This window comes from Nyctereutes procyonoides, unplaced genomic scaffold (assembly GCF_905146905.1).
Source record: "Nyctereutes procyonoides isolate TBG_1078 unplaced genomic scaffold, NYPRO_anot_genome, whole genome shotgun sequence".
Classification (NCBI taxonomy): Eukaryota; Metazoa; Chordata; class Mammalia; order Carnivora; family Canidae; genus Nyctereutes; species Nyctereutes procyonoides.
Window position 1 is genome coordinate 67260804 of NW_026575142.1, and position 17704 is coordinate 67278507.

General features: G+C 45.2%; 1 protein-coding gene across 1 annotated transcript in view; it reads left to right on the plus strand.

Moving 5' to 3' along the window:
- The first annotated feature begins 1167 nt into the window (after positions 1-1167).
- The window catches only part of TMEM212 (transmembrane protein 212), a 32541-nt gene continuing 16004 nt past the window's right edge, over positions 1168-17704 (plus strand). Inside the window, exons 1-3 of the mRNA XM_055307779.1 lie at positions 1168-1326; positions 10223-10282; positions 11208-11531. Of these exons, the coding sequence (XP_055163754.1) occupies positions 1168-1326; positions 10223-10282; positions 11208-11531 (543 nt within the window). The remainder of the gene's footprint in view (positions 1327-10222; positions 10283-11207; positions 11532-17704) is intronic.

The window sequence follows — 17704 nt, forward strand, 5'->3', positions numbered from 1 at the left end:
TTTAAGGATTTTATTTATTAAAAAAAAAGATTTTATTTATTTATTCCTGAGAGACACACACAGAGAGGCAGAGACACAGGCAGGGAGAAGCAGGCTCCCTGCGGGGAGGGAGATGCGGGACTCGATCCTGGGACCCCGGGGGTCATGACCTGAGCCAAAGGCAGATGCTCAACCACTGAGCCACTCAGGCGTCCCAAGTGGTCTGAGTTTTCAAGATATTATCTTAGAAGAGACAAACATGTCCTACTAGTCAAAAGCAAATATGCACCACTTTCACAAGTGCATGAGAAATTAAGAAATAAACTTTTACAGTTGCTTGAATAAGCCCAACATCTAGAATTTGAATTATGATTCAAGAATGATTGGAGATTGGTATTTTAGTCAACTAATAAATTGCTCGTCAGCATTTATGTTACAACTACATCCCCTTCCATCTTTGTCCTCTACTTGATGATTGAATTATAGTAAAATAACTAAGGTGAAGCCGGTTTCTTAAAACAAGGCGTGACTCCATATAATGCAGCTTATGCCTCTTTGGGAGTGAAGCCACATCAGAAATCTTTATCAAAACTTCAAACACAATTGTAGTAGAATTGAACTTTGAAAGATGGGGAGAAGTCTCTCTTTTTTTTTTTTTTTTTTGCTTTAAATCATTTAAATTAAATGTAATGCAAAGTGATCAGAGTGCTTATTTTTACTTTGGTTTGTGGGAAATTGTGCTGGGAATGTGGATCTATTGTGCACAAAGGATGTTGGCTTTATGCTGGAACCACCAGGCAGGTTGAGTTGAGAAACAATTAGCTCAGTCAGCAAGCCTTTGAATCTGATTAAGCCAGGAAGTGGGCACTCCCCACGCCGGAGCAGAATGAAGGGAACGGAGGCCGTAATCCAAAACGAGGAATGATTTCCCTCTCTCTCTCTCTCTCTCTCTCTCATTCTCAGTAAACTAGTATTAGAATTTATTGTGTCAAATTCATGTCAAGGATTATTTCATTACATTTCATTATCTTGGGTGAAACAAATAAAAGCTTGTTTCCAAGTAGATCAACAGTGCACACATGTCATGGCTACTGTCTCTAAGAAACTTCTGTTTACTGAGGCCTGACATACTCTCATGTTTTGGTAACAAAACATCTTTGAGATCCAGGACCCAGGTCACGGACGAAAATGCAGAGCCTATACCAGGCCGCAGGCCGAATTCTCATTTCTCTGGGGGCTCTCAGTGTATCCTCTGGAGTTACTGCTTTCTTCCCTGTCTTTTCGTACAAGCTTTGGTTCACGGGATGGAGTGTCTGGATTGCTTGCCCCATCTGGAATGGAGCTTTGGTAGGAAAATATTTTATTACCTATATTGAGAGAGTAAAGAAAGAAGGGAGAGAAGGTAGAAAAAGAGTAACAGGGCCTGTTTAAGTTTTCCAACGATACAAAGAAGTGAAAATCCTACAGAAGATTAGCACTTACCGGAGAACATTGATTTCTACCAGTTGCCTCATAAGTGTAGGGTCTTTCTGACTATGGTGTTATGGTTATACTACCGTGGGTGCTCTACTGAAATGCTGTCCAAGAAATTTTTTTGTTGTTGTTGTTCAAGAAATTCTTAAAACGTTACTTTAATCTTCTCACCTTCATGGTCTCAGAAAGTGGGATCTATCTTTTGAAATTTGGATTTAGGGGAAAAAATGTAAACCATAAATAATAATGTAAAAATGGAGAAGAACGTAAAATAATTTTCAGACGAACGCTCTCACTACAACCACGGAGGTGTGTCGTCATGATCCACAGATTTGCAAGCCCCAAATATTCATTCTCCCACGTTTTTCCTTGCACGCAACTGTCTAAACCGAACGTAATTGAAGAAGTTGGAGGACGTTCCTCGCTAACTTTGCGGTTCATTAGGAAAGGGTGCGTGTGCCCAGTACAAGCCGGTACCAGGTAGGTGCTCCAGGCCTGCTTGTTGGATGATGGCACAAACGAGGGTGGGACTGGCACCCCAGCTCTCTGGGGCAGGGAAATGGGCACAGCTAGCCTTGCACATAGATGTCCTCCGGCAGGATGATTTAAGGGGAGTTACAGACCCTTGCAACAAATCCCTCTCCCATTGTTTCCCGTGATGCCTGACGTTCACCATTGGACACTGGAGAATTTGGACTTTAAAGTCTTTCCATTAAAATGTAGCTACTCTTGAGAGAGGCAACATTTTCAGTCTTTAAAAAAAAATCTAGGGAATCCCTGGGTGGCGCAGCGGTTTGGCGCCTGCCTTTGGCCCAGGGCGCGATCCTGGAGACCCGGGATCGAATCCCACGTTGGGCTCCCGGTACATGGAGCCTGCTTCTCCCTATGCCTGTGTCTCTGCCTCTCTCTCTCTCTCTCTCTCTCTCTCTGACTATCATAAAAAAAAATCTAGCTTTAACTTGGATATCACTTAAAAGTAAGACCCCAGAACATATCATTTTAACCTATTTATTAAATATGCATTGATAGCCTACTGCGTGCTTGAGTTACAAAGGAAAAAAAAAACAAAAGAACGAGGTCTCAATTTTTTAAATATTCCATCTCGTGGGGTTCGAGGATGGTGGGTAGATGGGGGAAAGCAGAATGATGAGAGTGTGGAACTGAACAGGGAAAGCATGGTATAGGGTTTTTCTTTTTCCTTTTCTTTTCCAAAACACTCTTCTACGTCTCCCTCCCCAGTCTTGCCAATCTGCTCTTTTCCCCATCTCCTGCCTAAACCTGTACGTCCGTTTAAAGAATTATTTGTTAAACATCTACTGGAATGCAAAGATGACAGTTACATTTATCCAAGCAGCTGCCACACTCCTGGTTGATGACCCAGAGCAAGAAAAACATTTTACATCGGGACGTAGAGAGTACGTCAATACATCTATATAATTCTCTCTAGGTAAATAGATTTTGATATATTCGTATAACTGAATCCATATAACAAAAGTTCCAGAAAATATTTAGCCTTCTGTGTGAAATGGATTCTGATACGTTCTATTAATTTTTAAAAATTCTGTCTTTAGAACGGATCCAAAGTTTGACAACACCACAATGACAGTCCAGGCCTGTATCCCCTTCTTACAATGCGTTTGCCTATCCCTGCAGTCTCTCATAGGACATTCAACAGATACTGAGATTTAATTAGGATAAAAAAAATATTGAACATAGGCTTGTTCTACACCAATATCTATTTTATCAGTCAGACCCAGAGAAATGACAAGATCTGTGTCCGGCAGGGTGACTTTTTGATTTTGAGATTGACAGCATGGGGAATTGGAATCCAAAAGGAGGGATGGGTGAGATGGGGCCCACGTTCAAGTCCTGCCTCTGACGTTCTTGGTATGTCGTGAGGCGCAGGACCTGCAGTCGGCTAGTTCTCAGTGCTTTTACCTCTAACATGAGGAATTCGGCAGGTAAAGAGAATGTGTGCGAAACTAACCCTAAGATGCTCAGCGAGAATGATCCAGTTTGAACGCGGGTTGTATGGTAAAGAGCTTTGCCAATTTTCAGAGCCCTGTGCATACGCGAGTTGATACCATGCCTTTGGTCTGTGCTGCGAGGGAGGAAAGCTGCTCCCCTCCGGGTGCAGAGAGAGTACCCCCCTCACATGGGGATCCGTTTACTGCTTTCGGGGGGACAGAGGAGTCTCCGTGTTCTTCTTGTACAAGTTTTTTCTTAAATAACTTTAATTCAAAATAATCAATATGCCAGGGTTGCCTATGTGGAGGCCACCTGCCCTGAATCCCATCGGTCAGTGCCCAACCTCTGATCGAACCCTTCCTTCCTATTCTTTTGCCATCCGCTGGCCTTCCCGTTCCACTCCCGGGTAAGCAGCTGAGTTGTCCATTCTGTTACCCCCGGGACCTCATCTCCTACCACTCTTCCCTTAGCTCTTCCCATTCCCTTAACCACTATGCTGACTCCTTGTTGTTTGCAAATATTCCAAGATGTGCTATTTGCCTCAGGGCCTTTGCACTGTCTGTTCTCTGCCTGGAGCCTCTTCCCACACATGGCTCGTTCCCTAACTTCCCTAATTCTTCCCTGGTTCCCTAATTCTTTGAAGAAAAGTCACTTTCTCATTGATGCCTTCCTTCATTACCCTCACTACCTGATTTAAAATTGTAAATCTCCCCCACAACCAGCATCCCCAATCTCTCATTCCCTGTCCTATTCTGTTCCCCATGACCCTTATCACCATGTAATATACTATATAATATATTTATTTATTGTTTGTTTATACCCCTCCCCAAAAAGTGTATAATGTAGAAGGGTGGGATTTTTTTTTCTTTTTCTTTACTGCTGTACCTCTAGCACTTGGGACAAAGAGTCACATACCAGGTTCAATAAATATTCAATAAATGTGGTTGAATAAGTGAATGAGTCCCGTGCTCTGGAGGCCCAAAATTTTTCATACCATTGAACTCCGATTAGGTGTCAAGGACTAAAAGTCAAGCTGGTATTTATACTAAAGCAGGGGGAAAAAATCCTCATGAGAAGGAAAGCAATAAGAATGCTCACTCTTTCTATGATGTCTAAGTTTGGAACAATGATTTTTTTTTCTTTTCATCGTGAGTTTCCTTGCAAACCACAGCTCTTTTTGACGGGGGTCAACTTTAAAAGGTCTCTGACTCAGTCCACAACCTTCCTTACCAGTCACTTTTTTGGTTTTGTTTTATTTTTAAAGTTTTTTTTTTTTTGAGACAGAGAGAGGGAGGGCATGGGGGGCAGGGCAGAGGGAGCAGGAGCGGGAGAGACCCTCCAGCGGATGCCCCGGCGAGTACGGGGCCTACGCCAGGCTCCATCTCACAGCCCTGACATTGTGACCTGAGCCAAAATCAACGTCAGACGCTTAACCAACTGAGCCACCCAGACACCCCTAACACCCCACCAGCTTCTCAACGTGCCTGCAGAGTGAATCCTGCTCTGGTGGCAAAACCGTTTATACGTTTCAATCACACTGATGTTTCCTTTTGCAAAAGACTCCCTCTCTCTTTTGAGATTTATAGAAGATGGATTTCCACAAGTGATACGTACTGTGTTCAGTGCCTTCATTCCAGACTTTCTAAATTCTTCACGAATATTGGTCCTCAGACTCTCCTAGCTCTGTTCTGACAGCCACGTGATAAGCAGATTTCCTATCATTTCGGACCCCGGCTATTTAAAGGCATCAGCTGCTAGAAAGTATGCAGCGAGGAGGTCGCAGTGCCTTGCGGCCCGGGCTCGACTTGAATCCTGGAGCGCGCGGCTTGGCAACTCCAGTGGCTTCGGTAATGGCAAGCAGCAGTGCTGCGCCCTGGACCCCGCCTGGAGCCGGGGCCTGCGGAGAGAGGCCCTCGGGTCCTCCTCTGCCAGAGAAGGGACTTGATTACACCATCACTCAAGCCTCTTACAGCTTCAACTGTCCCGTGATTCCCAAACACCTGATGGCCGGTTTTCCACTTGGATATCCTAAATTTCTTTCATTTTGATTATTGCTATTATTATTATTATTATTTTAAAAGATTTTGATTCATTCACTTGAGAGAGAGCGTGCACACACACGTGCACGGGGCTGGGTTGTGCAGAGGGAGAGGGAGAAGCGGACTGGGAGCTGAGCAGAGAGCCTGAGAGCGGGCTTGATCCCAGGATCCCGAGATCATGACCCGAGCCGAAGGCAGATGTTTAACCCCCTGAGCCCCCCAGGTGCCCCTGGATCTCCTCTATCTCTCCAAGCTCAGCTTGTCCCTCCCAAATCATCTCGCCAGCAAAAGCAATGATTTCTTCTTCTGACTTTCCTGGCTCTGAATCCTATTTCAAACCCTAGAGTGACTTTTGACTCAATCCTTCCCTCCAAACTAGCGCTTCTCAAACCGTAATGTGCGTATGAATCACCTGCAGGTCTTGTTAAACCGTGTACGCAGATTCAATAAATTGGGGTGAGGCACGAGGCTCCGCCTGCCTCAGTTGCCAAGGGATGCACCGCGGCTGTGATGTGGGCGACGGTGCCCTACGCCAGCCTGCCCTCGGCCCCGCTCCTACCCCATCAGCCATCCCATTGCCCTGACCCTCCTCTGTCCTGCAAAGCACATCCCTGTGCAGGCTTCCCTCTCAGCGTCGCTGTGCACCACCTCCTCCTCACTCCTCACCACTTCCCACCCGCACCCAGGTTTTACACCAGGATAACGTCAATAGCCAAACTGTGAGAACCCATTCATTAATGAGTTATGAAATCAATCTATTGGGTAGCTAGCAGCACTTATAAAACCAGAATAGAATAGAAGAATAGAATAGAATAGAATAGAATAGAATAGAATAGAATAGAATAGAATAGAATCAGAGTGTATCACACATAATAACGGTATTATGATTTTGGTTAGATATAAAAATATTTATATCTTGACCATCATGCAAAATATATTTCTTCCTATGGATAGAGGTTTTAAAAAAAAGCCTGGGGATGCTTGGCTGGCTCCATCGGTGGAGCTAACGACTCTTGATCTCCGGGCTGTGGGTTCAAGCTCCATGTTTGGTGTAGAGATTACTTTTAAAAAGGTGAAATCTTAAAAAAAAAAAAAAAAGTAAATAAAATAATGTGTTTAAAGCTTGAAGACCAAGTTCCCACGGAGACGTCAGGCCTCCCTGCCTCCCAGTCCATCGTGCACATGACCACAGGCTCAGCTTCCTAAACCTCTGCTGTGACAGTCAGGCTCCTTCTTCAAGAGCCTTCAGTGTGACTTCGTGGTTCAAAGGCCAGATATGTTAGCCTGAATTTCCAAGCCCTTCTCGACCTGGCCCCAAGGTGGCTCTCAAGCCTGATCTACTCATTTGTACACAGAACCAGCCTGTCCCCCCTCAGGGCACCTGTCTCACTGTTCCCCGAGCCTGGCTTCCCTGTGGCACAGGGTGCTCAGGCTGCCCGGAAAGCCCTTCCCTCTGCCCTCTCCCCCTGGAATCACATCCACCCTTCAACCCACGATGCTTCATCTTCTTTTTTTTTTTTTAAGTTATGATGGAAGATGTTTTTTAATAGTTGTGTTTATGTGCATTTTTATTTTTTTATTTATTTTTAAAGATTTTACTTATGCATTCATGAGAGACACACAGAGAGAGAGGCAGAGACACAAGCAGAGGGAGAAGCAGGCTCCATGCAAGGAGCCCAATGCAGGACTGGATCCTGGGACCCCAGGACCACGTCCTGGGCCGAAGGCAGGGGCCAAACCGCTGAGCCCCCCAGGGATCCCCATCCCATGATGCTTTCATCAGCGATCCTCCCCCTGGGAGCGGGATCTTGTCCCTGGGCTCCTCTCACACGGAAAGCACGCGCTCTTCTTGCCTCATTTGGTGGACATTCGTCGAAGCGCATGACTGTCGCCTCTGGACTGTAACTTCCAGGGAAAGTTGAAACCAGTATGTCTACGACTATTACTTCGTGAGCCTGCTCATCGGATTGAGCCTCTCTGTGCCTCATTTAAAAAGTAGGAGACGATCTCCATCGTTAGCAGGGTTAGGTGAGTGAGCGCACTAAAGCGTGGAGCGTCGTGCCTGGCATCCTGCGAGCGCTCAGCAAGTGTTCGTCGGTGTGCAGGCCGCACGGTGCCCACAGCAGCCGTGTTCGTAGGAGACCCCCGCTAGATGTTTGCAAGTGAATAAATTAGCCCATTTTAAAATGATTCCTCTCTGTCTGTTGTGCCTCCTCCCTGCTTCCTCCAGTTCATCGGCTCCTGGGTACTGTGTCCTTCGTGGGGGTGCTTTGAAGATTGGGTGGGGGGCCCCGATGGTCATGCCATCAGCTACTCTGGCCAAACCCAAGTGATGGCCAGGGAACTGCCTGGGGAGCAGAAAGCTGGCGAAGGCCAAAGGCGCTGGGGGAGGATGAGGCCTGGCTCCCGGCTCTTGCCTCCCACATTGCCTTTCCCACTTGACTTCTCTTCCCTACCCCCCAAAACTCTTCCTTTTGCATTCTTTTCCCTCCCCCTCTCTAAATACAAGGTTTCTAAAAAGGAAAAGAGAGGGTGCTTGGGTGGCCCAGTCAGGTGAGCATCCCAGTGCTGGTTGTGGCTCAGGCTGTGATGACCTGGGGTGGGGGTGGGGGGGCAATGAAGCCCAGCAGCCCAGCAGCCCAGTCCCTGCCCAGCCCACAGTCGGCCGGGCCTCTCCCTGCCCCTCTGCTCTGCACCCCCACGTACTTGTGCACGCTCCATCTCTCAAATAAATAAATAAACCTTACAAAAAAAAAAGCAAGAAAAGGGAGGCTGTGACTCAGGGGACCCCTGACCCTCAGTCTCGGGGGCACCACGAGAGATGGGTGTGCTCGCTCCTGAGCCGCCGCCATCCACAGGGTGGATTTCACAAGTTACTGAATGGCATTCATACACCAGCCCACTCCATGAAAGATCTTTTCAAAGTTTTGTGTAAACAAAGCAAAATTCAAGCTGGCAGCTGCAACAGAAATAACAGGCCACTGCCATCCTGCAGCATTTTTCAACTTTTGAAAGGAAAGCAACAGTTGACGCCAAAGTAGTTAAGGCAACCTGGAATCTAAGCATCTAGTGATGCCAGCCATCCCCCGGGAGTTGCACCAGCCGGGTTGCTCTTGCTGGGGCCAGGGTTTCTCTCCCACCCGGGAGTGACGTGTCCATGGAGAGCACCTTGCCTCTGAAAGCAAAGACCAGCCCCGGGCTCAGCATCAGGGTTCGGCTGCTCCTCATAATTCCCCTGTTTGGTTGTGCTAGTTACGCTGGCTCGACCTCTGCAGGCTCCCTTGGAAACTTTCCTCTTGCAGAATCAAGCCAACCTCTTCTGACTACAGATGGTTCTGTTTTTATCCACGGGAGTGTTATGCTATGGCCCCGCCACGTCTGGAATTTCAGACTTAGCTGCACGAGAGGTTTTGTGCAAACGTGTGTGTGTGCGCACACACACACCACCCCCCCTCCCCAACAACTAAATTCTCTAAGTCGGACGTTCAAAATAAAACATGCCAGGAAAATCAAGAGCTGGAACTCAAAAACAAAAACAAAAACCAAACTCAAACAGCAATAACAACAAAAAACAGGCCGGAGGGGAGGTGGGTGGAGGGGGGCGGAGGGGTAACGGGGGACAGGTACTGAGGAGGGCAGCCGATGGGATGAGCGCAGGGTGTTATACTAAATGTTGGCAAATTGAATTTAAATAAAATATTGTTTTAAAAAAAAACAGGCTGGACACAGAAGCTCCAGAAGCAGCATACCCCAGAACCATATTAGTAAAAAAAACTCTTGATTTTTTTCTCCCTTAAATTTGCATGCATTTGTATGGATACTATACATATAGTTATATTGATTTCTCTGTCAAAAACCTAATTTGTAACTACTTTTGGTCCTGCCCTCATTCTGTATCTTATTTCAGCCTCTTCCTGGTTTTCTCTGTCAACCTCAAAACATTCCTTGACCAGGAACAAGTGATTTATGGGTCGGGAATAAGCGGTTTCCAGGCTCAGTGACCACAAAGGTCTCCTTCATCGGACCCAGAGCTGAATCAAAGATGAGCCTAGAATTTTTGTTGTTGTTGTTGTTGTTATATATTGCTCAGTTCTGGTGACACCATTCCTTCCTTTGTTTAACTGTCTTCATTCTGCAAGTTGGGTCTTTTTCCCTGGAAGGAGACTAAAAAAAAAAAAAAAAAGCCTCTTGAACAGCTGAACACCACTGCACCCAGAACGATTAATGTCCCTCTAATTATAATCTTTGTTCCTAGCAAACAAGAATCACATAGTTGCATCCCACCAGCAGGCTGAGGCTGCGGAATCTCAAAAGAAAAGCAGAAAATCAAAGATCATGCCGTCGCTGGGCAGGTTTTCAGGGTTCTGTGACACGTTTCCTTTCCGGCTCCTCCCCTTTGCAATTTTAGCAATGTGCGAGAAAGATGAACAATCGACAATTAATCAAAATAAGACATATGGCAAGGGTCATAAAGCCAAGCTTTTACCGCAGTGACACCTTACAGTAGTGAAGGTTATAATTGTGATGGCAAAGGCAACGCCGAAAATCAAAAAATGAGCGCGTATGAATCACGTCTTTATGACACTGATGGCTTCTTTTCCTCATTGTCATCCCAGATGAGGAGGAGATGCGAGCCATAAATCCATTTAGCCATTTGCTGTTCTTTCTAGTTCATAATAAAGTTGTCAAACCATGAGACGGATTGAACTCTTTCCAGGGGTACACTCTATCACGGATGTTATTTTTCCATTTTCCTCCCACAGGCCATCACGACGGGCACGCTTCTGCTGTTGGCTCGCAGACAGCGGACCGGGACATACCTGGTAAAGACACAGACATCGGGTGCGATGGGTCAATAGGTTTGAAGGTCAAATCTCTGCCGGTTCAGGATGGAACATAGAGAATGTGATTCCCGATTATCACTGAATTCTCTCTGATTGATGCCCCACAATGATGGGTTTCAGTAATAAACTAGGAAACTTGTAAATATTTAAGTATTATGGTTTGGGGAGGACACAACCGACATGAATGCTCCTGAATTTCATTTTGAAGAAATGGATCTACAGGCTCCTCTGTGTCTAATCAACTTTTAAGGCTCAGCCCCTCAGTTTGGGGTCTCTTTCCAATGTCTTGGTTACTTCTCCCCCCAAATGAGGGAAAATGAGAGAAATATCTATGATATTTTGCCTTTCAATAGTATGGAGCCAAGCGATCCCACAGTATAGAAGGACTACCTTGATCCGATCATACACCTCCCACGGCTCAAACTTCAATGTACACATGAATCACCTGGGAATCCGGCTAACATGCAAATTCTGATTCAGCCGATCTGGGTGAGGTGTGAGATTCCACATCTCTAACGAACTCCCCCGGATGGAGTGCTGCTGGACCCTGGACCATGCCCCGACTCCCAAGGTGCCAGCATGGGGCAAGGATTCTGTGTACTCGTGTTTGTTTTTCTCACCCCACCCCGGCTGTCCACACATGATAGAAGATATACAAACACGTGATGTTGAATGGCATTCATTTCACTTTTGGCCCGGTTGGTTCATACATTATTCTTCCATAGTCCAGATTCAAGAGGAGAACCAAAGAGCCCAAAAGAGAAAGTTGTGACGTGACCCATCTCTCCCTCGCTTCCCAGCGAAAGAGATGGATGCCTGACATTTCTTTCTTTCTTCATATTGCTGAGGAGCTTTTGAAGAGTTTAGTCCCCAAGGTAACCATTTGTTTTTGCTTTACTTCCAGTGGGAAGCTAGTTTCACCTTTGTGATTCTGAGCGTGATGGGATGTCCACTCCACTTTGCAGTAGCCTTGGAATCTGCCCTCCTCGGCCCATATTGCTTCTACTCGCTTTCAGGGATTGCAGGGACCGATTACCTCGGTTACGCGGTTGCCTTTCCGTTTCCATATGCAAAATTCCCATCAGTTTGTGTGGACCCACCACACTACGAAGAGTACCACCTGGCACTTCAAGCCTTTGACCTGTGCCTGAGCTTTGCCATGCTCTGTGTGTCCCTGACAGTGCTCATCAAGCTTTCTGCGGGACGTATCTGGAATAGACACTCACAGGTAAGTTTCCAGAAAGGAGGAACCAGGTCTTGTTCCATCCCGAATGCTACAATGGAAAGTCTGCATGTTAGCACTTCATCTGCCTCCCTTACTCACCGTTGTCTCTTGCATAACCAAAATTTCCCCGCTCTTTCCATGTCTGCCCCTGTAGAAAGGTTGGTACACCAACATCAAATTTGGCTCTCTTTTTCCAAAATGGCTAATTATATCAATAATATGACAGTAATAGAAATAGAATGTTTACTACGTGTCAGTGTTCTTCCCATTTTTACAGACAGTAGACAGAGGCTAAGGAGTTCGTGTAGCTTACCCAAGGTCACACAGCTAAGGAGCAGTAGGGCCAGATTGAGACCCAGAGCTAGTTCTCTTTAACAGGCCAGAGTTATCCTGGGCCCCCTTGTCACCCACCTTGTACCCTCTTCTCCTCTGCTAGATCATCAAGGTGCGTGGTTCCAGCCTCTAGGAGGGTTAGAGAGAATCACTGGGAGAACAGCACTAGTGATTGCTGATTCCAAATTCCTATGTCTGAAACTGGGTCACTCCACTGTGAGTCGAACAGCCTCCTCCTGGAAAGAGGTATTTCCCACAACAAACTCTTATACTGGCTTTATGAGTCAAGTTAGTATTATATTAAGGTCAGGTGAATTTGGGTTATGTTAGCCGATTTTTTTTTCCCAGTTTGATCCTATCAACACAAATCAGCAAAGCTAGAAGACAAGAACTTGGCACTCTCGATACCTTTTGTGGTCAGTCTTGTCCTCTTCAACTTCTACATAAGTCTGCAAAGGAAATCCTGTACATTCTTAGGAACAGAGTTGATTTCACAAGGGGGCCCACTGAGAATTGAGGCTAGCAGACTAAAATGACCTCCCCTGCTGTACTGCCAGTGCATCTAGAAGTTTAGAATTTGAGATTTCTCCCTTGTAGAGACCATCCCAACTTCCTAGAGCCCTTTGTTAAAAAGAACACAAACTCTGGAGAACCACACATTAAAGCATTGGCTACTCATAACCCCTTGGCATGGATAGCTAATCAGACATCTGGCTGCCAACTTGGCCATGACACCCAAGGCTTAACATGGGAGGGAGGACAGAGAGAAAAGGATGAAAAAATATCTGCAGAGCTTGGTAAGAGCCTCATGGAAACCCAATAGTGAGGCCACCTAAAGAGCCTGAAAAGAGAGAAAATTAATTGAAAACAGAGCACAGTGTTCCAACTTCAGAATTTTGCCTTTGCCCATCTTGCTCAGAGTAGTTTCTTTGTTTGTGATTTCTAAACTCCATATAGGACCCGACACAACTACAACATGTTTTTCAAAGTGGATCAAAGACCTCAGAATCACCCACAGTTCTTGTTAAACCAGATTTCTGGCTTCCATCCTTCCCAATTCTTAGGGCAGAAATTCTGGGTCTGGAGGCAGGGAATATGCATTTTTAACACATGCCCCACGAGGTTCTGGGGCAAATTCTCTTCCTAGCACAGGATTTTCTTAGTGTAACTTCTGGCCCAAATCTCAGTCTTCCCATTTGCATAAAATGCAGCACTGGTTTGGGTGAGAGTTCTCGATAAATGTAATAAGCACGAAATCTTTGGTAAGTGTGTTTGAATGACTTGACACCACTTAATCCATGATGGCAGCAGATCACGTTTAATTAGCAAGAGTGAGTGGCTGACATAATGGGATATGAGTCATAATGGGATATGAGTTTCTGTATTAATAAATGCACCCCTGCCCCCTGAGCCCACAAGGAGCACATGTAGCTTGAGCAAAACTTTGTTACCATGAGCGCACCTCAGTGGCTCAGTCAGTTAGGTGTCTGGCTCCTGATTTTGGCTCAGTTCACCATCTCGTGGTTGTAGGGGAGAGCACCATGTCAGACAGACACAGATGTGGGGTCGGCTTGAGATTCTCTCTCTCTTGGTGACAAAACATGAGACACTCCTAACTCTGGGAAACCAACAAGGGGTAATGGAAGGAGAGGTGGGCTGGGGGTTGGGGTGACTGGGTGATGGGCACTGAGGGGGGCACTTGACGGGATGAGCACTGGATGTTATGCTATATGTTGACAAATCGAACTCCAATTAAAAAATATACAAAAAAAAATTCTCTCTCCCCCTGCCTCTGTCCCTCCCCGACTTGTGCACGCACACACACACAAGCACACACATGCTCTCTTGCTCTTCCAAAATAAATAAGTAAAATATTAGAGAAAAAAAAACAACCTGTGTTGCCATGTAACCATGTAGGAATCTCAGCTATATTAGGCCCAATTTCCAGTAGTGAAATAATGTATCCTTTGTCAAAATTCTCAGAAACACACAACTTTCCTAGAAGAAACGGCGTATCACTAGTAAGGATATAGAATTCTACATGGTGATTCTGCATTTAATGAGTTTCCATATAGTTATAGTATTAGGTTCCTTACATGCTGAGAGAGATAGTAATATTTTTATTTTTGGTTTATTTTTTAATGTTTTATTTGAATTCAATTTAATTAACATATACCGTATTATTATTAGTTTTCAGAGGTAGAAGTCAGTGATTCATAGTTGCGTACAACACCTAGTGCTCATTACTTCGAGTGCCCTCCTTAGTGCCCATCACCTATCAGGAAACTCAAGAGCTATGAAAATTTGTAAAAATAAGAAAAAAGTGATAGTTTGAAGGAAGAATTGGGGAAGGGAGATTGTAATTATATTATAGAACAGAATCTTTTTTCTTCAGATCTGTAACAGTCAATATTATGATGGAAATCTTCCCTTCTAAGAGTTTTTCTGTAAGTTCAGAAGCATGTTTTCAGAAACGAATCAAACACTCCCTTAGGAAGCAGCACATTCATTATTTCTCTGCTCTCTGTGCCTTTTCAGTTTAAGAGAATTAAAGTCATCTTGCATCCCAGTCAGCTCAAGCTTTTATCACAAAAATACCATAGATTTGGTGGCTCAACCAACACATTTATTTTGCTCAGTGCTGGAGCCTAGAGGTCCAAGATCAAGGTACTAGTGTGGTCGGTCTTTGGTGAAGCCTCTCGTCCTGGCTTGTGGACAGTCACCTCACTGTGCTCAGGTGGCCCTTCCTGGGCCTGCTCCTGGACAGAGACGATCTCTGTCCTCTTCTCATAAGGGCACTAATCCCATCATGGGGGTCTCATCCTCATGACCTCACTTACACTTAATAATCTCCCAAAAGACTCACCTCTAAAGACTGTCCCATGGGGATTAGGGCTTCACTATATGGATTTGTGAGGGAAGCCCTAACAGCTGATAGCATCTCACTGAAGGTGACACGGTGTTGGTGTGTGAGCATGCAGTCAGTTGGTCCCCAACCAAAACCACAGTGAGAAATGCTTGAAAGAGACATAAAGGTCTTGATGATTTTGATAAAAGCAAATATGAGTGCTATGGGCTGAATATTGGTGTCTCTGCAAAACTCCCTACTCCTCCCTGTGATGGCATGAGGAGGTGGGCCCTTTGGGAGATAATCAGGCTTAGTGAGGTCAGGAGGGTAGACCTCCCTTGATGGGATTAGTTTCCACGATGCCCTTAGAAGAAGATGAGGAGGCCAGAGTTTTCTCTCTCTGCCATGTCAGGATACAGCAAGAAGGTGGCCATCTGCCAGATAGGAAGAGGGCTCTCACCAGACGCTGAATCTGCTGACACCTTGATCTTGGCCTTCCAGCCTCTAGAACTGTGAGAAATGTTTGTTGTTTAAGCCACTCGACCTGTAACAGCAGCCCAAGCCAAGACCTCAAGTCCTTCCAAATTTCCAGGGCCTCATGGGAAGAGGCGGAGCTGGTAAAGGAATAGGAGCCCCGCATGTGTGGCTACACACAACAGACTGAAGTGACCCCGTCGGCTTAGGACTCAGTGCAGGGGCCAAAGGAGCACCATGTAGGATTAAGCTGAGAAACTAAAATGCAAAACAACCATAGCCGAAATTGTCTACATTCTTGGTCCAGTAAGTAATAAAGTGATGGGAAAGGAAGGAATTGGGACACCAGACGCGCTGCAGCTGTCCCCTGCAGCTACTCCGCCCCTCCTGCATGGAATGGAACGGCTCCGTCTGTTTTCCTTTCATTATTCATTGTTATGTTTGGGTTTTTGTTTTTTTTTTTTTTTTTTAATGAAAGGGGAAAGAAAATATTTCCCCCCCCATCATGTGATATAGTGGTTTTCTTTTTCTTTTTCTTTTTTTTTTCAGTGAATTGAGAAATATTTGCTTCCCACACAAGATGTAGGTAAACCCTTTAAACAGTTCAAAAACATATGAGGACAGAATATTTATCAGCGGAGGAGCCTCTTCCTCCAAACAAAAGACAAATCTGCAGAAATACGTTGGCTTCACGTCTTCTAGCGGATGTACCCTGCATCACTAGCAATAGAAATGTGTTTTGCAACAACTTCATTAGGACTCTCATCCTATAGGTCTGAAACCTCATGTTGGGCTTTACCAAGATCTCTCTGGGGCTTCTGGGAACTAAATCCCCTCGGGGAGAGCCAAGCAAACCTCAAGCAGGACCACACAACAGTCAGAATTCACTGTTTCTTCCTCACAAGTTCCTTCATGTGGCCTCCCCAAATTGGTCAACAGAAAAATGAGAATCTAGGAAAATAATTGCAGTTCAGGGCATTAGCATTCCCTTTATCTCACTGTGTTCTGTGGAATGACAGTGGTGCTGCCGGAAGGCTGGATAGGAGCAGAGGGAAAGTAGGTGCCATTTAATGGGCAGCTACCCATTGTCAGGTGCCCACCTCCTTCATTACTCACAACACGGCAAAGCTCACTGTCCCCGTTCCACAGGTGACCACGTCGAGCAGGCCATGTGGCGTCAGGGTCCGCTCCCTGGAGGCCAGGCCTCTCACTGCTGGCCCACTCCTCTTAGACAGTGTTTCTTCGGTTTTACAGACTCCAAGTGGCTTTGCATAGGCTTGCACTTTGTGGAGGGTCTTTCTTCTGTTTCTCACAGACAAGAGTTAACTCACCCCTTAGAAATGGAAGCTATATTTTCCCAGGCTATTTTCATTTCATTCAATCAGTAAGACCATGCCAAGGGTGATAGCAGCTTACGAAGAGAAGAAATGAGGCCAAAGTGTCTATTATGTTGTATTAAAATAAGCTTGATATTTTGTCAAAGCAGAGCAATAGGTGGGGAGGCAATCAGACAGTTGTTTTTGGTCAATTTTTACTTTATAAAAAAAAATTTTACTTGATCATCATTGTAAGCATCAACATATTTTCCTTTTGACGTTCAGTCAGTTTAATCTTTTAATATAAAATATCCTAAAAAAATAAAATAAAATAAAATAAAATAAAATATCCTACTGGATTCCCCCCCCTTGCTCCATACTGTTTATCCAAAATGTTATTATTATGAATATATTTTTCAACAAATTTTAAATGCTGTATTTAAAACAAATAAAATATATATTTAAAATGCAGAAGAAAGTTTGGCTTCACAAAAGGGCAGAAACTTAAATAGAAATCAGAAGCCTGGGGATCCCTGGGTGGCGCAGTGGTTTGGCGCCTGCCTTTGGCCCAGGGTCTGATCCTGGAGACCCGGGATCGAGTCCCACGTCGGGCTCCCAGTGCATGGAGCCTGCTTCTCCCTCTGCCTGTGTCTCTGCCTCTCTCTCTCTCTCTGTGTGACTATCATAAATTAAAAAAAAAAAAAAAAGAAGCCTCCACTCTCTATAATCAGGTAAATTTGATTTCAACAAAGAAAATGGAATTAATTACTGGTGAATATTTCAGAATGGCCGTAATGGTGCTAATACATGAACACAAAACCATTTAGGAAGGTAACAGTGTTGGTTGGATGCTTTGTGTTTTATTAACCAGGAGACTATGCTGTGGTCGTTACTGGGTGTTACTGGGTTCATTCCCCCAGGAAAGAATGAGAGACACAGATGAAGTAATTAAGGTAAAATACAAAGAAGGCTGTGAGGGGTCACCAATGACACAGTGTCACTTCCCCTCCCAGGCCCTACAGGCCAGGGGACTGTGGACAACGCAGCAGTTCACCCCCACAGCCATCAGTGGTCGTATACTCGAGCTTCCTCATCTCCAAGGCCTTGGGGCTTGGCCAGGCACATCCAAAGACCTTTCCAGCACTGTCTCCATCTGTGATTTTCTTTCATTCTTTCTCTCTTTCTTTTTTAGATTTTTTTTATTT